At 46.4% G+C, this 20,945-nt stretch overlaps 1 protein-coding gene and 1 pseudogene across 1 annotated transcript in view; both read left to right on the forward strand.

The window, feature by feature from the left end:
• The first annotated feature begins 232 nt into the window (after nt 1-232).
• Nucleotides 233-640, forward strand: LOC100412952 (large ribosomal subunit protein eL32 pseudogene; annotated as a pseudogene).
• A 2,512-nt stretch (nt 641-3,152) lies between these two features.
• The window catches only part of RPTOR (regulatory associated protein of MTOR complex 1), a 424,873-nt gene continuing 407,080 nt past the window's right edge, over nt 3,153-20,945 (forward strand). Inside the window, exon 1 of the mRNA XM_054256583.2 lies at nt 3,153-4,120. Within this exon, the coding sequence (XP_054112558.1) occupies nt 3,959-4,120 (162 nt within the window). The 5' untranslated portion in view covers nt 3,153-3,958. The remainder of the gene's footprint in view (nt 4,121-20,945) is intronic.

Here is a 20,945-nt window from a genome sequence, read left to right on the forward strand (position 1 = left end):
GTCTTAAACAAAACAAAACACAGCAGTAGAGGGTATGTTTTCTTCTGCTGTTTTGAGGAGGGGGTGAGTCTCATTATGCTTTGTCAGATGGAAGTTTGGACAATTACTTCCAAACTTAAGACCTCCAAGTCTGCCTGTCTGTGAACCATCATCAGAGTGACCTGATTTAAGAATTCAGGTTCTGGCTCTCTTCCTTGGTGCTGCCTTGGGAGGTGGCAACCATCTCCTCCTCGGCACCATGGCCGCCCTCCGACCCCTTGTGGAGCCCAAGATCATCAAAAAGATGGTCATCTGGCACCAGACTGACTGGTATGTCAAAATTAGGCGCAATTGGCAGAAACCCAAGGGTACTGACAACAGGGTTCGTAGGGGGTTCAAGGGCCATCTGGTCTTGATGCCCAACATTGGTTATGGGAGTGACAAAAAGACAAAGCACGTGCTGCCCAGTAGCTTCCGGAAGTTCCTGGTCTGCAACGTGAAGGAGCCGGAAGTGCGGCTGATGCACAGCAAACCTTAAGATGCTGAGGTCACTCACAATGTTTCTTCCAAGAACCACAAAGCCATCGTGGAAAGAGCTGCCCAGCCGGCCATCAGACTCACCAACCCCAATGTCACACTGCGCAGTGAAGTAAATGAGTAGACAGCTCATGTGGACGTTTTGTGTTTAAATAAAACTGTAAAAACCGCAAAAAAAAAAAAAATGCAGATTCTGAATCCCGGTCTCCCTGCTCCCCGATTTGGGGGTCTGGAGCGGAAGCTGGGCATCCTGATTTTTAGTTTGCTGGGTGATTCTGACCACCTGCTAGGTTTGGACTTCAGCGTGCTGACTATCTTCACTCAGCATTTCAGCTAAAAAAATAGATTTCCCAAGATCATGCATGTTATAGGTAAGGAAACTGAGTCTCACACAGATTCAGTGGGCTTTTCCGGGTCACAGAACTAGTTAGGAATGAACGGGTTTAGCGTTGCTGCTTTTCTGTAACTGTGGCTTCCTGCAATAACTGCTGGAGCATAGCTATCTGCAGCCACCGGAGGTGGGGAGCAAGGTGACAAGGCAGAGGACCGGAGTTATTTTGTTGCCTTCAGATGAGAACAGGGTCTTCCTAAGACCCTGCATCCCTGAAGCCTCTGCTGGTGACTGTGAGGATAGTCTCTCTGCCAACACAGAGGGTGCACTGAGTTTCAATAGGCGAGTTGGCTCTGTGGGATGTAATAACCAAATGAATGTTTGGAATGATAAAGATTTAATCCTAGAGCCTTTATTAAATGCTTGCTATGTGCTGGGTGAGAAAAGTCTGGGACTGTACTCTTCATTCTCATTTTGAAAGGAACACAAATGTCATCAAGATTTTGATATGGATGGCCACATTCGTCTAAGCCCCAGAAAACTGTCCTGAGAGAGAGGGTATCTTCCAGAATCCAACCTGAGGCTTTGGATTAATAAGTCACACAGGGGGCCACGCAGGGTGGCTCATGCCTGTATTCTCAGCACTTTGGGAGGCCAAGGTGGATGGATCACGAGGTCAGGAGTTCGAGACTAACCTGGCCAATATGGTGAAACCCTCTCTCTACTAAAAATACAAAAATTAGCCGGGCATCGTGGTGTGCACCTGTAGGCCCAGCTACTCGGGAGGCTGAGGCAGGAGAATCACTTGAATCCGGGAGGTGGAGGTTGCAATGAGCCAAGATCATGCCACTGCACTCCAGCCTGGGTGACAGAATGAGATTTTGTCTTAAAAAAAAAAAAAGTCACACAGAGTTGCTGGATTTCACTGCTGCTACAGAGCATTACATGGAGCGAACATCTGTTGGATGTTCAACTAGGCACCTTCACAAGCTCATCTCCTTCCAGGCGGGTAGAATGAGCCCACTTTTACAGTTGAGGAAGCTAAGACCGAGCTAGTGAGGGGCTTAAGCAAGCTCACAGAGTTAGAAAGCCATACAGCCAAGATGAGAATCCAGGTGCTTCTGACATCAAAGCCCCAGTGCAGAAAGGAAATGAGCCTCTTTGCCTTGTCCCCGATGCCAAAGCCCCAGCGCAGAGGGGAAATGAGCCTCTCTGCTTGTCCCCTGCTTTGCTGGTCGGCCTCAAGGGTGGCACACTAGACATTCGGTTTAGCCGAAGCAGGCACTGCATGTTACGTTAGGGTTTATATTCCAACTTACGCAGTTCTCTGTATGTTGTACACGAGCCAAGGTTCCTGGATTGAAAAAGAGTCACACAAGAGGCTTGCCTCCACGCACAGAAATCCAGAGTTTTAGATATCTGCACGTGAAGCTATATCAACATAAGAATAAACTACTAATACCAAGAAGTGGGGAAAAAATTTAAAAGGATAAAACTCTCAGAAATGAGATAGATCAAATTTTAAAAAATGTATTCGATGAAATTTTTTTTCACTTTCTTTCTTTTTCTTTTTTTTTTTCAAGACGGAGTCTCGCTCTGTCGCCAGGCTGGAGTGCAGTGGCGCGATCTTGTCTCACTGTGACCTCCGCCTCCCGGGTTCCAGCGATTCTCCTGCCTCAGCCTCCTGAGTAGCTGGGATTACAGGTGTGCGCCACCACACTGAGCTAATTTTTGTATTTTTAGTAGAGACAGGGTTTCACCATGTTGGCCAGGATGGTCTCGATCTCCTGACGTCGTGATCCGCCGGCCCCGGCTTCCCAAAGTGCTGGGATTACAGGCGTGAGCCACTGTGTCCGACCTCTCACTCGGTTTCCTATGAAAAAATTAAAGAGAAAATCTGATTGACACTGTGGAGGCTACTACACTAAAAAAAAAAAAAAAAAAAAAAAAAAAAAGCACTATCTTTTCTAATGCTATAAATGGTTTTTCCTGAAGCTTTTGCCGCTTTTTCAAAATCTGGAAGAAACAGGGTGGTCGATTCCTTTAATTTGAGGAGCCTGTAACAATGTTTTTGAAAAAACAAACTGACAGTTTGTTTTGTTTTGTTTTGTTTTGAAAATGACAGTTTCATTTGTAGGACTGACTTTAATAACACGCCTCTATGGAACGAACGGCGATGAACTGGGGAAAATGGAATTATGGTAACCGAGGTAACGGGGTCGGGGACTCCCCTTCCTCTGCCTCTTGCTGGTGGCGCGGCGAGAACGCTCTGAGGAGGTTTGGTCTGTTGGCCACGCCGTAGGTCGCGGTGCATTCTGGGTCCTGGCAATATGGCGTCCTCCTTAGTGTGCTGATGAGAGGAGTTTCACTGTACCTCCAAACCAGAGGGCAAAACTCCCCTGACCCAATAAGCCCACATTGTCCTTTTTCTCCGTGGTTCCGTGTCACCTGTTTCTCAGGACTCGTTCTCACGCATCAGAGAGCCTCGGGGCTGAAGGCCAGGACCAGCCAGGCCGCGCGGACCTAAGGTTGAGGAACCGGGTGCGGGCGAGCACGATGGGCCGGTCCTGGCTCTGGTTGCAGCAGCTCAGGCGAGTGCGGGACCCGCAGGGCTGAGAGTGGCTAGAGGAGACCCAAGGCCCTCTGAACCCGATCCCTTGGCCGGAGACCTCAGCCCAGTCGGCCCAGTGGGCGAACCAGCACCAGGAGCGGCCTGCCTGTCCTCGGATCTGCTGAGGCGTTGGAGGCCGAGAGCAGGGTCATCGTGAGGCCTGAAGTCTCTCACGCTTTTGACAGCTCGGCTCGCAGCCCCTCTGGAAACGTACAGCCTCAGGAGCAGCCAGTGGCTTGGGACCTGGGGTGGTGTGTGTCTGCGGAGCTTCTTGGGCTGCCCCATTTTCCAGCGGCCCCCTCCCCGCCTCCCGCTCAGAGTTAGAAATAAGGATCTCAGACTTTTTGCCTGAGTAAGGGTCTCCGCACTCTCCATCCCTTTCTTTTTCGATTCTCCGTTTTGCTGTTTCTTATTTCACCAATTCTGGTACACACTAGTTTTTAAGGCTGGAGGTTCTCGAGCGCTTACTGCCAAGGACTCCCCCACCCCCTCCCCCACTGATGGAGTCCGAAATGCTGCAGTCGCCTCTTCTGGGCCTGGGGGAGGAAGATGAGGCTGATCTTACAGACTGGAACCTACCTTTGGCTTTTATGAAAAAGAGGCACTGTGAGAAAATTGAAGGCTCCAAATCCTTAGCTCAGAGCTGGAGGATGAAGGATCGGGTAAGTGGATTCTGATGACACCCCTTGAACTTGGTAGTTTCTCCAACAACGAAAGTTTACAGCTCGAAAAGTGTCCTTAGTAAAGCGCCAGCATTTCCCCTAAGCCACACGTTGTAAGTCGACTAGAAAGCAAAAGCCATTTCAGACTGCAGTTTTTGATTGAAAATGGGAAAGGCTGTTTTGGTTCGTCGTTATTCACTGTGCAGTGTTAATTCAATTCCAACTAAGTTCTAATTCAGACAATAAAAGTTAAGCAAATTTGAAAATACAGCATTGCGAGTGTTACATGCTCTTTGGCAACTACTTAGTTCCGTTAACACTGAGATTCACAACGTGCGATATAATGCTTATACCCACATGGTTAGTCTACTTGTAAAAATATCCAGGGTGGGTGGGTGAAGTGAAGAAGTCTGATATACTAGATTAGGAAACAAGAATACTGGAAAATGTTCAACTAGTAACAAATTAGTGCAGTTATTTTAAAGATACAGTGAACTTCATTCTAGTCTTCTAAACAGTTTGTCTTGAAGCTAGACTTCCCTGCTTTTATGTAGTGTCCTGTTGCTGTAACTTGGAGATAGAATTTCTTTAATTGTGCAGTTAGGGTATGAGGGGTTGAGACTTGGGTGCAGGTTTTAGGGTGTCCTCATGGTGTTGGAGTGTGGAGAGTGACTCACAAGCAGCTGGTAGGAAAGAAAGCCGAATTTTGCTGAATCTTTCCTTCATAAAACACTATCAATTTCCTAGTCTAAAAAGCAAAAGGGTGATACTGCTTCTCCTCTGTGGACACTTACAATTTGTCTTTTGGTAAGTATTTTCTCCCTCCAGGCTGCTTTTAATGATTTGCACATTTCAGTGGTATGAAAGAGGAAGTTGGTGTTACAATGTTTGATTTCCTCTAGGCTTATGTATATGTTTATGGAATGTTATTGTTTTTTAGTATATGATGTTGGACATAGATAAGATTATACTGCTGGGCTGAGCATGGTGGCTCATGCCTGTGATCCCAGCACTTTGGAAGGCTGAGGTGGGTGATCACCTGAGGTCAGGAGTTTGAGATCAGCCTGGCCAACATGGTGAAACCCCGTCTCTACTAAAGATACAAAAATTAGCCAGACCTGGTGGTGGTACCTGTAATTCCAGCTACTTGGGAAACTGAGGCTGGAGAATTGGGAGGCAGAGGTTGCAATGAGCTGAGATCGCACCATTGCACTCCAGCCAGGGAGGCAGATTGAGACTGTGTCTCAAAAAAAAAAAAAAAAAGATTACACTTCTGGTAACTCTAGCCAGAAGTCACCAGTAACCAGTACTTTAGTTACTGGGTGGGCTTACTTATAAAAGATTAGGAAAATTTGTTTCATCCAAAAGCAGTTTAAGGAGTTAAATAAGTTAGTCATTGGTGGAGGTTGCATAAATTCTGTCTTATGGCCATCTTCGTTACTAATAATATAGTTAAAAGGCTTTGTGGTTGCTGTACATTTATGAAAAGACTTTTTTTTTCATTCTGTGTGTAGGGTAGTGGTTTTTTTTTGTTGTTGTTCTTTTGAAATGTGGTTCCCTCCTCTGTTCTAAACCTATGTTCCAACTGTTTGAAACTGATTAACAGGTAGATTTTTGAACTTTTAATTAAAACATTAGTTTGTGAATGATCAACAATTCCTAATAAGCTTTTCACAGGTTGCTAAGAGAAACAAAAGTTCTGTTACTTTTAGTAACTATGGAGTTTGCAACTTAGAAAGGAGCCAGGGAGAATGTTTGCTGTTTCTGTTTCCAGTGGAGAAAAACAGCAGCTAATGTCTTCAGTTGAGTTTGTGAGTCTGGAATCTTGTAGTCTCTTCCCTCAGGTCAGACTTTGAACGAACATTTTCACACAGCCTGCTAGGGCACAAGTGCAAGTCAAATGATAGCAGGAGTGGGAAGGTAGCGTAAATGAATTTAGGAAGAATAATGGCATAGGTTCAAAGATAAAGATAAATGGCAGCTGACATTTAACACAGTGTGTGTGACAGCTTCCAGAGGGTGAGAACGGGGGCTCCCTGGAGAGTACCTGCCACAGCTGAAGGGGCAGCTGGGCCTTGGCCCGCTTTCTCTCTTTGCCTTTGAGAAGCCAGCAAAGTGTTGTTGTTGTTAATGTAAAGTCTTCCAGTTTTTAAATATTGGTACTAATTCAGATATATTACTGAACATGTCGTAGTCCAACACTGCAGGCTCAACAAACCCCATTTGTGGAGTGCTTTTTTTCTTCCTTCCTTCCTTTTTTTTTTTTCAGACAGGGTCTTGCTCTGTCATCCAGGCTGGAGTACAGCGGTGAGATCACACAGCTCACTGCAGTCTCCACCTCCTGGGCCCAAGCAAATCTCCCACCTCAGCCTCCCCAGTAGCTGAGACTATAAGTGTGCGCCACTGTACCTGGGGTTGGGGAGTCTCACTATTGTTCAGGCTGGTCTTGAACTCCTGGGCTCAAGCAGTCTTCCTGCCTTGGCCTCCAAAAGTGCTGGCATTACAGGCATGAGCCAACATGCTCAGCCTGGGTTTTTTTTTTTTTTTAGGTGGAGTTTCATTCTTGTTGCCCAGGCTGGAGTGCAGTACCATGGTCTTGGCTCACTGCAACCTCCACCTCCTGGGATCGAGCTATTCTCCTGCCTTGGCCTCCCATGTAGCTGGGATTACGCCTGGCTAATTTTTTTGTATTTTTGGTAGGACAGGGTTTCACCATGTTGGCCAGGCTGGTCTCGAACTCTGGACCTCAGGTCATCTGCCTGCCTCAGCCTCCCAAAGTGCTGGGATTACAGGTGTGAGCCACAGGCCTGGCCCTAGGGTGTTTTTTGGCCTCCAGGCCACACCGTCCCACTTGCTGGAGATGGCCTCCAGTCTGGTGGAGCAGCATGTCTGTAAAGTGAAATGTGTGGGCGTGGTTGTGCTAGTAGCTACAGCAACTACCTCCTGGTGGCCGATGACTGTCCTAAATGCAAGCTGAGATTTTGCTTCTTTCTGTGATTAATGTGCAGTTCCATACTTTTATTTTGTATATATACCAGTGATTACTTACCGGCGTCATATTTAGTGGCCATGCTACAGATTCCTAAAATTGACATCTCTTTACCAAAGTCGACTGACTGATGACTCCAAGAAGTTTTTTTTGCCACTCAGCACTCGGCATCCTTCCACAGCTACAGCCCATGCCCACTCTCAGTTGGATTCCTGTCATCTTTGTTTTGAATCAGTCTTGGTTTTCAAATGCCACTTTTACCACATTTTAATTACTAAGTTACTGTTAGTTTAAAATTATTATTATCAAATGAGTTTGTTATTTGGTTAATTCTACTATGTGTAGCGAATGATGCATACATGTATCGATAGTATTTTCAGCTTGCAATTTTCAAATAACTAGACATATATGAACTGTAGTTCAAAATGAATCATTCACAGACCTTTGACTAAAACAGATATATATATATATATCTCCTATTTGTGTTTAACTGTGATTATTATATTCCAACTGTTTGAAACTGATTTTTTTTTTCTGAGACGGAGTTTTGCTTTTGTTGCCCAGGCTGGAATGCAGTGGCAGGATCTCGGCTCACTGCAACCTCTGCCTTCCAGGTTCAAGCGATTCTCGTGCCTCAGCCTCCCAAGTAGCTGGGACTACCAGTGCATGCCACCACGCCCAGCTAATTTTTTGTATTTTTAATAGAGACAGGGTTTCACCATGTTGGCCAGGCTTGTCTCAAGCTCCTGAGCTCAAGCAATCTTCCCACCTTGGCCTCCCAAAGTGCTGGGATTATAGGCTTGAGCCATCACACCCGGCCAGAGGGATCTTTTGAAAGTGTGAATCAGATTCTGTTACTTCCTTACTGGTGGTCTCCATTTGCTTTCTCTGTGCTTAAAGTAGAATGCGGACTCCTCTCACTGGTTCACATAAGCCTTCATCATTTGGCCCCTACTCATCTTTTCTGCTTCTTGGATAGAAACTCCTGGAATGTTCTTCCCCTGAACTTTGCACACCTGGCTCCTTCTCGTCTTCCATACTCAGCATCTAGGTCCCTTCCTCAGAGAGGCCCACCATCACCCCATCTGAAGGAGACACCCTGTCACTTAATAATCCCTCTTGATGGCTTTTTAGTTCTCTGATGTTTTTCTCCCTACTTCCTGCTGGAGGTGTGAGCTAGGGACCTAGTCTAGTCTATGCTGGTCCATAGGATAGTACTGCTTGGCACATAGTAGGGATTTAATAAAATTAGACTGATAAAAAATGGGTAGTTTTTTTATCAGTATAAAGTAGTTATTTTTATCCGTGTAAAGTTATCTTTATGGCTCGACAGCATCATGAATTGCCTAGTGACCATTACCTCCATGTTATTGATGAGGCACCTGAGGTTTTAGTTGAATGGCTTGCCACAAGTTACATAAGTTACATGGCTAGCAGTGAGAGGAAGTGGAACATGTCCAGAGGGAGAAACAAAGTTTAGTTCAAAACAAAACTGTATCTATCATCATGTCTCAACTGAAAAATTTATGTTAAGAGGTCATGGGTCTAAAACAGACAGCAGACCAGCATTCGGCAGGCAGAATGATGCTTGGCCTGCTCATGGCATGTGCCTTGTGCGCTGGGGCTTCCCCTAGACCTTTTGCAGGGATCCATGAGGTCAAAACTTTCCATAATAATAGAACACTGGCCTTTTCCACTCTGTGATATCTGCACTGATGGTGCGAAAGTGATGAATCAAGACAGCCATGCCAAGCTGGACTAATAGTTCCTAATTTCTTTGCCATGCACTTAGAGAGAATGTCCTTGATAATAAAGCAGTGAAAATGATGACTTTGACTGACTCTTGACTCTTAAGCACACATCTTTTTATGACTGTGTGCTGCTCCTTCTGCTGCAGGCCAAGCCCAGTGGCTGCCTGGAGGAGGAGCATCGGCTGCCTTCATAGACACAGCAGGTCCCAAAGGAGTCACCGACAGGCTGCGTCTGGATGTTCAGGCCTGCGTACTCAGCAGATGTGTTCTTGCAAATGAACTCAGTGAGCTATCACTTCAAGGAATACAACTGACAGTATTTGTTGCCAGTCATGAAATTTGAACCTTCAAGTGAAAATTAGTTTTGGAAAACTTGTGTCTGCCGCTGTGAGCTTGGCAGCTTCCCAAGACTTAAAGATGTTTCTAGTGAGATCCATGGTGATATTAATGAATGGAATTAATACTGTAGAATGAAATGTGTCCACATTTGGTACATCTTCGTAATTCAGTGAACCAATATTTCCAGATGACCAATCCATGATATTACAAAATCATCCATAGGTAAAAGATCCAGTCAATGTTAGACCAGTGAATTTTAACATAATAGGGTACAAGAAGTTCACCAGTAAGGCTTGGGATAGGTGGGTGGTTTTTTTTTTTTTTTTAATTTTTTGAAACAGAATCTTGCTCTGTTGTCCAGGTTGGAATGTAGTGGCATGATCCTAGCTCACTGCAACCTCCGCCTCCTGGGTTCAAGCAATTCTCTTGCCTCAACCTCCTGAGTAACTGGGATTACACACGCCTGCCACCATACCTGGCTAATTTTCATATTTTTAGTAGAGACGGGTTTTGCCATATTGGCCAGGCTGGTCTTGAACTCCTGACCTCAGGTGATCTGCCTGCCTCAGCCTCCCAAAGTGCTGGGATTACAGGTGAGAGCCATGGTGCCCCGCCTGATGTGTGTGTGTGTGTGTGTGTGTGTATTTTCTTATTGTTGTTTATTTCATGGATCTCTGCATCCTTAACCTTCTGGGCTCAAGTGATCCTCCTGCCTCAGCCTCCTAAGTAGCTGGGACTACAGGTACGAGCCACCTCACCTAGATTTTTTTTTTTTTGTAGAGAAGGGATGTCACTATGTTGCCCATAGTGAGAGTTTAGATATTTTATTGAAATAGATTTCAACAAAGCTTTAAGAAAATACTGCTTACTGAGTTTTGTTGTCATATCAAAGAAGAATATTCTCAATTATTTGGATATTCTGATACTCCTGCCCTTTTAAATTATGTATCTTTGTGAGGCCGGATTTTTCTCACATACTCCAACCAAAACAACGTATCCCAACAGATTGAATGCGGAAACAAAAATGAGAATCCAGTTGTCTTCTATGAAGCCAGATATTAAAGAGATTTGCAAAAATTTTAAAAAAGCCACCTGAGACAAGTGATAACTGACATTTTTTGAAAATACATTATTTGTAGAAATATTTATTTGAATATATAGTAAGTTTATGATTTTTAAATGAATTCAAAAATATATCAATTATTTTTTTTTCTGTTTTAACCTTGAATACAGACCATGTTGATAAATGAAACTGATAAAAAAGCTCTTTGGGGTCTTCAGGAATCTTTCAGACGGTAATGGGGCCCTGCTGCCGGACATTTGGGAGTTATTAGTATCGTTAGAAGAAAAGTGTGCCTTATCCTTAAATCAGGAAGAAGGGCTTAAGGATATCAGGTGGCTGGTCAAAAATGTCAGGCAGGGCCTTGAAGTGAAATTAGGTAAGAAACATAAAGCACCATAGCTGCACTCTCCATGCTGTCTGCATAAGGAACCTGGAGCTGGGAGGATGTTTGTGAAGAGCCTGTGTGACTGTGAGGGCAGTGGCCTTACATGTGGACACGTAGTCCCCATCAGGGCCTCCTATTGCTTTAGACTTCTCTCCTCCAGATGGAGAGACGCCTACCCAGTAGCTCTTCTGCTGGGAGTGGAGGAACATCTACTCTGTGCAGTGAGGAGGAGGTGGCTGGAGGTTCAGTCAAGGTGCACAGCTCATGGCAGCATCCTGTCCCTCCAGGGCCCTGTGGCGCCTTGACAGACCCACAGACGTGTTAGTACCGAATTAAAATACACAGGTGTAGGTATCAAGCATAGTAATTACAGGAGAATGACATTATTATTGGGAGCATCTTGATTTAATATTAACTAAATAAATCATTTGCATTGAACTGCACGTATGAAAGAAATCATTCACACTGACCAGCATTAAACTTCTGGCAGCCAGCAACTGCATGTAGTTGTTGATGGGGAGCTGCCCCGGGATTCCAGCTGGGGAACTGTTGTACATACATTTGTGTTTTGAAATATCCTGTTGGCTGTGGATGGAGTGGAGGGATTGGAAAGGGTGAGACTGGAGGTGGGGGCACCTAGTGGAGAGGGGTTGTGCTAATCCAGGTGAGAAACCTTGGGGGCTGGGCATGGTGGCTCACACTTGTAATTTCAGCCTTTGGGAGGCTGCACTGGGAGGATCTAAAAATACTTTATTTTTTTCAATCTGGGTAGATGCTCTCTTTGTGGTTCTTGAGACTCATATGAGACACATGAGTGCTTGTGTGATTGGAAGGGGAGTGGCCTTACATGTGGCCGTATGGCTACCGTCAGGCCTCCTCCTTTGTCTCCAGAAGTCTGTCTCACCCCTCTCCAATCCCTCTACTCCATCCATAGACAATAAGATACTTCTAAACACAAATTTATGCACAACAGTTCCCTAACTGGTATCCTGGGGCAGCTCCCCATCACCAGCTACATGATGAGTCCAGGAATTTGAGACCAACCTAAGCAGCAAAGTGAAGGTCTGTCTCTACAAAAAATAAAAATTAGCTGGACATGGTGGTGCGTATCAGCAACTCAGGAGCCTGAGGCGGGAGGATCGCTTGAGCCTGCGGTAGTAAGCTAGGATTGCGACGCTGCACTCCAGCCTGGATGATAGAGTGAGACCCTGCTTCAATAAAAACAGCAAAGAAAGAAACTGGGAGCCAGAAAAGAGGCAACTGCAGTAGGAATGGAGGACAGAGCATGGATTCTACTGATTTAAAGAAGGTAGAGATAGAATGTGAGGTGGGTGTGTTCCAGTGGGCGGAGTTTGTGGTGTGGGCTGGCTGGCTGGTAAAGTTCCGCTCTTTTTATTTGCTCTCGAAGTGGATAACTTTTCATTAGTTAGTCTCATGTGAGTTTCAGAAGCACAGAGAGAGCATCTCCCTAGATTAAAAAAATCTCTTTTAAAAAAATGCCGTGTTCCGTTTTGAACAATGAACTGTGGAAGAGTCTTGAAATGGATAAGAACATTTCCTCCTCATTATCACCCTGCGGCATTCTAGAGCTAGAGTTTTAACAAGATAGCACTTGGATTATACACTGGAGGTGTGCTCCAGGTTTCTGACTATCTTCCTCTTATTCAAATAACTTTATTTTTTGAGATGGAGTCTCACTCTTTGACCAGGCTGGAGTGCAATGGTGTGATCTTGGCTCACTGCAACCTCCACCTCCTGGGTTCAAGCGATTCTCCTGCCTCAGCCTCCCGAGTAGCTGGGACTACAGGCTCGTGCCACCATGCCTGGCTAATTTTTGCATTTTTAGTAGAGATGGGGTTTCATCATGTTGGCCAGGATGGTCTCGATCTCCTGACCTTGTAATGCTCCCACCTCAGCCTCCCAAAATGCTGGGATTACAGGCGTGAATCATCGCTCCCAGCTCAAATGACTTTAAAAATGTATTCTGAAGGCTGAAGTGGGAGGATCACTTGAGGACAGGAGTTCAAGATGAGCCTGGTCAACATGGTGAAACCCTGTCTCTACTAAAAATACAAAAATTAGGCATGGTGATGGTGTGCCTGTAATCCCAGCTATTTGGGAGGCTGAGGTATGAGAATTGCCTGAACCTGGGAGGTGGAGGTTGCGGTGAGCCAAGAGCATGCCACTGCATTCCAGCCTGGATGACAGAGCAAGACTTTGTCTCAAAATAAATCAGTAACTCGATCGATCAGTAAATAAAAAGATAAAAAGGTACTTTGGTCATTCACAATACTTGTTTCAGGAGAGTTGAAGTTTGATACCTTTTTCTAAGTCTAAATATATGGAAAATGCTCAGGTACGTTGGCTCACGCCTATAATTCCGGCATTTTGGGAGGCCAAGGAGGGCGGATTACTTGAGGTCAGGAGTTTGAGATCAGCCTGGGTAACATGGTGAAACCCTGTTTCTACTAAAAATCCAAAAATCAGCCGGGCATGATGGCACACACCTATAATCCTATCAATTTGGGAGGCTTAGCTACAAGAATCGCTTAAACCTGGGAGGCAGAGGTTGCAGTGAGCCGAGGTTGTGCCATTGCACTCCAGCCTGGGTGACAGAGCAAGACTCCATCTCAAAAAAAAAATAAAAATAAAAAAAAATAAATAAATGGAAAATGCCATTCCAGTAAATATTTGGCATTACATGTCAATGCTTAACTGTGTTCTAGGCTGGACATGGTGGCTCATGGCTGTAATCTCAGCACTTTGGGAGGCTGAGGTGGGTGGATCATTTGAGCTCAGGAATTTGAGATCTGCCTGGGTGATGTGGTGAAACCCCATCTCTACAAAAAAGACAAAAAATTAGCTGGGCGTGGTGGCATGCACCTGTGGTCCCAGCTACTTGGATGGCTGAGTCAAGGGGATGGCTTGAGCCACGGAGGTTGAAGCTGCAGTGAGCTATGATTGCACCACTGCACTCCAGCCTGGGTGACAGAGCTAGACCCTGTCTCAAAAAAAACTCTGAAACCCTTAAACTTGTCAGGTATTGGTAGGTGTGACTCTGCAGAGAATTTTCATGCCTTTAGAGGCAGAACAGGAAACAGTTAAAGAGGAGACAGTTGCTGATAACAAGTTTTAATTTTACTCAGCTGTCAGTGTATTTTTCAGGTGTGTTTATTGTTCTTGACTAGTACTTTTTGTATTTTAAAATGTTGGTATAATTTTAAACTGATGGAAAACCCGTAAGGATAGTATCACGAGCTTCCGTATGGCCTCTGCCCAGGTTCCCAGGTTGTTGACGTCTCTCCTTGTTTACTGTCACCCTCCATTGACATATTCAGACTGAGTTGGAGATGCTGTCCCCCTTTTACTCCTAAACTCTGTGTCTGTCTCCTAAGGGGAAGGCCATTTCCTTAGGTCAGCACAGTGCAGTTGTGAGAGTCAGGACATGTGTCATCGATGTGTGCTGCTGGCCCTCTGTAGTTCGTGCAGGTCAGATGTTGCTGTCTGCCAGCAGTGCCTTCATTATGCCCCGCCCCTCACCCAGGATCACATGTGGCATTTTGTGGTTGTGTCTGTGTAGCCCACCTTAATCTAAAGGAGTCTCTCAGTCCTTTTGAGACCTTCTTGACCTTGATTTGTCTTTAATTATGGTGAAATGTACTATCTCGACCATCTTTCCATGCACAGTGCAGTGGCAGTCAGCACATCACCTGCTTGTGCCGGCACCAGCAGCTGTCTCCAGAAGCTTCCCATCTTCCCAGACGGAAACTGTCTCCATTAAATCCCAACTCACCATTCCACTCCCGCAGCCCTTGGTAGCTGCTGTTCACCTTTCTGTCTGTGAATTTGTTGTCCTTGTGTGTTGTAGAATGCCCTGAATTTGAGCTGTCTAGTCTCTCCTCATTCTCACACTGAGGTGGGGCATTTTGGGTAATGATGCGCTTTTTTCAGTGAATCTGGTTGGAAGCACACGATGGTGCTTTGCCCCAGTACTGCCATGCTCATTTGATGCATTACGATCAAGGCCTTTCTTGCTGAGTGAGTGAGCTGCCCTTCTGCCATACCAGTTTAGGAGCATGTCCTGACTTTCCGGCACAACCAGAGGGCCCAAGCTCCCACTTCCCTCCCTGCCCCAGTCCTGGAATTAGCCTTTTCTCCAAGGAGCCCGGTTCCTGTTAGTGGAGAATGGCATTGAGAAGCCAAGAGCATGTGCATGTAGAGCTGGGGCTGCGTGCATTGCCCTTGGTGTGGCACGCATCTCCTGTTGGCCCTCTGAGCAGGAGAGAGAGGATGGCACTCTCTGTGTCTGCTTTATCTCTGTTTCTCTGTGTATGCCAGAAACCATGGATGCATAGAGAGAGCTCCAGTACAGCTCCTTACCATGACATGTTCTGCCCTTCCTACTTTTCCTGCTACCACTCCCTCCCCTGCCATGGGAAAGCAGCTCCATGGTCCTCATTTAATCATGGGCTCAAACCTGGAATGCACACGCCTCTGAATGGCCAACCCTGGCCACTTGGGAAAGCAACACTGCCACGCCACATGGCTGACTTCATTGTTTTCTGAGGTAAACGTTGCATGTGGTGAAATGCACAGACCGGGGCTATCTGAAAGTCAGCTCATACTGTCTAAAGATAAGTGTCAGCATGAGTCAGCGTTTTTGTCAGGAAATAACTGTTTTACATATGTGGCACTACACGTGGGATTGCGTGGGGTGAAGGGGCGGAAGACATGGTTGTGGCCCTGTAGGAATTTACGTCTTGTTAGAGAAAAACAGCATTCTTACAGACAGCTGAGTGAAAGCACAGTGTGGTAATGATCAGCCCTTGAGGAACAAGGTAGTGGTTTCAGGAATTCTGCTGCTGGCCCTCGAGATGGTTATCTGTTCTGCACCAGAGACTTGGCTGAGCCCTTGCTGGGTGGGATGGAGTCCACGGTGGCTGAGACGAAGATCTGTGTGCTTAGGTGGTATGGTTGGAGGAGCAGGGCAGAGGGTGGACAATGAATTCACAAATGACTGAAATATAGAATTTAGGCAATCAGTTATCAAGCCCCTTCTCTGTGCCAGGTGCTGGGCTAAGTGCTGGAGATACTGTAGTGCATAATTCCTGCGTTGAAGGTGTTTACCAGTCTGTCAGGGCAGAGAGATGACTCTGCTGGTGGCGGCTGGACAGGCCCGGTGGAGAAGGGCCTCCTGGAGGCGGGAGCTCTAAGCCAGTAGCTGAAACAGAGTCGAAGGGAGAGGGCGAATAATCAGTCGGAGGAAGTGGGACATGCAGGAGCTGGGAGGTGAGTGAGCGGGGTCTTCAGGGAGCGCCACTGGGGGCCTCCTTTGAGGGGCCTCCTGTGAGGGGTCTGCCCAGTGCTCCGTGCCTGCCTTTCCTGTCCTACGCTGCCACTCCCCAGCACTTGGCTGCGTGTTTGTCTCTCTGCTAGGATGCTGTGTAGAGAACAGGGGCTCTGTGTTCACTGCTGAGTCCGAGGCTGCTCCCAGGGCGACCAGCAGGCAGTAGGTGATCAATGTGTTTGTTGAGTCAGGAAGGAAGCAGAGAACCTGAGAAGCGACAAGCTAAGAGGTCTGTAGCCGGGGGCTGCGCAGGACAGATCCTGACTGGCTCGATAAGGCCACAGGAATTTGGATTTTATCTTAAGGACAAAAGAAAGCTTTGAAAGCAGGGTGGTGACATGATCAGAAGGGCATTTTATTTTAGTTTATTTTTAGTTTTTTTTTTTTGAGACAGGCTCTCACTGTGTCACTCGAGTGCAGAGGTGTCATCACTGCTCACTGCAGCCTCAACCTCCCTGGGCTCAGGTGATTCTCCCTCCTCAACCTCCTGAGTAGCAGGGACTACAGGCGTGCGCCACCATGCCTGGCTAAATGTTGTGTTTTTTGTAGAAACAAGGTTTCACCATGTTGCCCAGAGTGGTCTTGAACTCCTGGGCTTGAGTGATTCACCAACTCAGCCTCCCAAAGTGCTGGGATTACAGACATGAACTACCTCGCCTGACCCAAGATGGCATTTTACAAAGATCCCTGTGGCCACAGACTGGGATGTGTGAGTGTGTGTATATGTGTCTGAATGTGTACGTGTCTTTATGTGTGTGACTGTATGTGTTAATATGTATATGTGTGAGAGACTGTATACATGTGAATATGTATGCATGACTATGTGTGTATGTGTTTGTGTTAGTCTAAGTGTATGTGTAGGTGTGTGTACATGTGAGTATGTGTATGCTTGTGTGTTTATGTCTGTGTGTATGTATGTGTGTGTGTTTATGCATATGTATTTATGTGTCGGTACATGTATATTTGTGAGTGCACGTGTGTGTTAGGGAGAGCATGGGGTGGGGTGGGGAATATCTTGAGGGTAGGAGGACATGAGGGTCTGGTGGCTGCTTGGGCTGGGAGTGACAGGCCTGGTACCCAAGAGCCCCTGGAAGCAAAATCGAGAACCTAGGTGACTGCCTGGGTGCAGGAGGAGGCAGGGTGGCACACAGGCTCCTAACTGGATGTGGGAGAGAAAAACAAGATACACCAGGCATTTGGAAAGCCAGAGATCACGTGCTTGCTGGTGGAAACGTACAGAATGTTTTGGTGGGATATGTTGAAACTGTGGCCTGAAACGATGGCTAATCCTGTCCCCTCGGTGTCTGGCCTTTGTTTGCTCCTGCTACCCCTTGCTCCCTGCCGAGGGGCTGGGTGGTCACGACAGCCTCCCCAGTACATGGTGAGCACCTTTTAGTTTGGTGTTTTCTTGGAGAACTTTTAATTTTATCCTTAAAAGTAGATCAGACAAGGCCGGAAGCGGTGGCTCACACGCCTGTAATCCCAGAAATTTGGGAGGCCGAGTGGATCACTTTCAGTCAGGAGTTAGAGATCACCCCGGGCAACATGGCGAAATCTCGTCTCTCCTAAAAACACAAAAATTATCTGGGTGTGGTGGCTGGGACTACATGCCTGTAATCCAAGCCCTTCAAGAAGCTGAGGCAGGAGAATCGCTTGAACCTGCAAGTTTACCTACCTACAGGTGGCGCATGCCTGTAGGTAGTCCCAGCTACTCGGGAGGCTGAGGCAGAATAGTTGCTTGAACCTGGGGGGCAGAGGTTGCAGTGAGCCAAGATCACACCACGGCACTCCAGCCTGGGCGACAATGAGATTCCATTTCAAAAACAGAGTAAGACTCTGTCTCAAAAAACAAAAAGGTAGATTGCACAAGCAGTTTAAAGATGTATCAAAATGAAACTACTGTCGAAAAGTTAAATCAGATTTTCCCTTCATTTTCTGTAAGTCCTTGCCCCCAGGTCCAGATGTAGTTTTCAGCTAGGTGTGACTGTCACCTGCCTTGTTGCAGATGTTCTGAAGGTGCTTCACGTTGGCATATGTGGCTTCATTGGGTGGGCTGCCATCCTGCATCAGTAGTAGACTGTTTCCATGCTTTCTGGTCTGTTGCTGGTCTGGCCTGGCAGGTGGCAGAGCCTGGGTCAGACCTGCAGTTTGGCCTCAGGGCTCAGGCTCCAGAGAACCACTGTGCAGTCTTTTACTTCATTCACACAGCTCTTTTCACCAAGATGTGTTTTTACTGGGTTGGCAGGCATGAATGTTTTCCCTGAAGAGTTTTTTTTTTTTTTTTTTTTTTAATTTTTTTGAGACTGGGTCTTGCTCTGTCACCCAGGCTGGAGTGCAGTGGTTCAATCATAGCTTACTGCAGTCTTGAATTCCTGGGCTCAAGCAATTCTGCCACCTCATATCGGGAACACAGGTGCACACAACCACCAGCCTGGTCTCAAACTCTTGGCCTCCAGTGATCCTCCCTCCTCAGCTTCACAAAGTACCGGGATTACAGGCATGAGCCACTGTGCCTGGCTCATGGTGGATCACGAGATCAAGAGATCGAGACCATCCTGGTCAACATTGTGAGACCCCGTCTTTACTAAAAACACAAAAAAATTAGCTGGGTATGGTGGCGCATGCCTGTAATCCTGGCTACTCAGGAGGCTGAGGCAGGAGAATTGCCTGAACCCAGGAGGCGGAGGTTGCAGTGAGCCGAGATCGTGCCATTGCACTCCAGCCTGGGTAACAAGAGCGAAACTCCGTCTCAAAAACAAAAAAACAAAAAAAAAAACCCTTTAGACTGAAAATGGTCTTAATACTTGAAAAACATTTTAACTTTTTTTTTTTACATTGGGATAATCCACTTCCTTGAAAACTTGTTTTTATTCCTTCAGATTACAAAAATAACACATATCATAGTACAATGTTGAGAACAACCTATAGAAAAACATACCAATGAAAGTAAAATTTACACAAAATCCCCCTGCATCCCTTGCTGTGGTTTCAGTGTTTGTGTACCTTCAAAATTCATGCTGGAATTTAAGTCCCCAGTGAAACAGTATTAAGGGATGGGGGCAGGCTGGGCATGGTGGCTCACGCTTGTAATCCCAGCACTGAGGGAGGCTGAGGTGGGCAGATCACAAGGTCAGGAGTTCAAGACCAGCCTGGCCAATATGGTGAAACCCTATCTCTACTAAAAATACAAAAATTAGCTGGGCTTGGTGGTGCCTGCCTGTAGGTAGTCCCAGCTACTTGGGAGGAATTGCTTGAACCTGGGAGGCCAAGGTTGCAGTGAGCTGAGATCAAGCCACTGCACTCCAGCCTGGGTGACAGAGTGAGACTCTATCTAAAAAAAAAAAAATGGGGCCTTTTGGAGGTGACTAGGCCACAGAGCTCTGCCCTATGGGTGGTATTGGTGTCTTCTGAAAGGGGTGGAGGGCACTAGCTGGGCCATTTTTGCCTCTCTGCCTCCTGCCACATGAGGTTGCAGCACAATCAAAGCCTAGAGCAGCCTTCACCAGACCCCCACCCTACTGGCACCTTGGTTGTGAACTTCTCAACATCCAGAACTGTGAGAAATAAATTCCTGTTATTTATGAATTACCCAGTCTCAGATATTTTTGTTGTAGCAGCAGGGATGGACCAAGATGCCACTGCTGATATTTTGGTGTCCGCTTCTCTGTCAGGCAGGGCCATGAAGGATGGGAAGTGTTGGCTGGTTGGTGTAGAGGGAAGGAAGGTGTGTAGATGGGGCCCAGCTTAAGTGACAGGAAGGCCCTTTTGGAAGTAGGAAGTACAGTAGGAGATGGCACTCATATCTATCTTAGGCATCAATACAATTTGCTAAAAAATAAATTAAGGCCAGGCTTGGTGGCTCGTGCCTGTAATCCCAGCACTTGGGAGGCCGAGATGGGTGGATCACCTGAGGTCAGGAGTTCCAGACCAGTCTGGTCAACATGGTGAAACCCCATTTCTACTAAAAATAGAAAAATTAGTTGGACGTGGTGGCAGGTACCTTAATCCCAGCTTCTTGGGAGGCCGAGACAGGAGAATCACTTGAACCCAGGAGGTGGGGGTTGTAGTGAGCCGAGATCGAACCACTGTACTCCATCCTTGGTGACAGAGTGAGACTCCATTTCAAAAAAACAAAAACAAAAACAAAAACACCAGGCATGATGGTGGCACTTACGGTCCCAGCTACTCAGGAGGCTAAGGTGGGAGAATCGCCTGAGAGCCCAGGAAGGTTGAGGCTACAGTAAGCTGTGATTGTACCAGTGTGCTTCAGCCTGGGCAACAGAGTGAGACCCTCTCTCAATAATAAATAAATAAACTAATTAATTAAAAAAAATAGGCCAGGCGAGGTGGTTCATGTCTGTAATCCCAGCACTTTGGGAGGCCTAGGTGGGCGGATCACAAGGTCAGTTCAAGACCAGCCTGGCCAACACAGTGAAACCCCATCTCTACTAAAAATACAAAAATTAGCTGTGCATGGTGGCATGTGCCTGTAATTCCAGCTACCCAGGAGGCTGAGGCAGGAGAATCGCTTGAATCTGGGAGTCGGAGGTTGTGGTGAGCCAAGATCGTGCCCCTGCACTCCAGCCTGGGCAACAGAGTGAGACTACATCTCAAAAAAAAAAAATAAATAAATAAAATAAAAATAATTTAAAAATTTTACAATTCTGTATTTTTTTTTTTGTTTTGAAATCAAGATATTTGTTTTAGTCAGGTTCTTTTGGTTGCAGAGAAGAGTCTCACTTAAATTTCCTTAAGCAACTGTTGTTGTCTAAGGATGCCCAGCATATCTGAAGTGCTGGAGGAGTTGCCTCAAAGTGAGGCACCCAGATCAAGAAACGAACAGCCCCGCCTGCCCTGAAGATCCTCTGTGCCCTGCTGTCGCTGTCCACCCCTCCCCAGGAAGCCTTGCCCCTGACGTCCAGGGTTGTGTGACCACAGTTCTGCTTTTGGT

This window comes from Callithrix jacchus, chromosome 5, assembly GCF_049354715.1.
Source record: "Callithrix jacchus isolate 240 chromosome 5, calJac240_pri, whole genome shotgun sequence".
NCBI classification, from domain to species: Eukaryota; Metazoa; Chordata; class Mammalia; order Primates; family Cebidae; genus Callithrix; species Callithrix jacchus.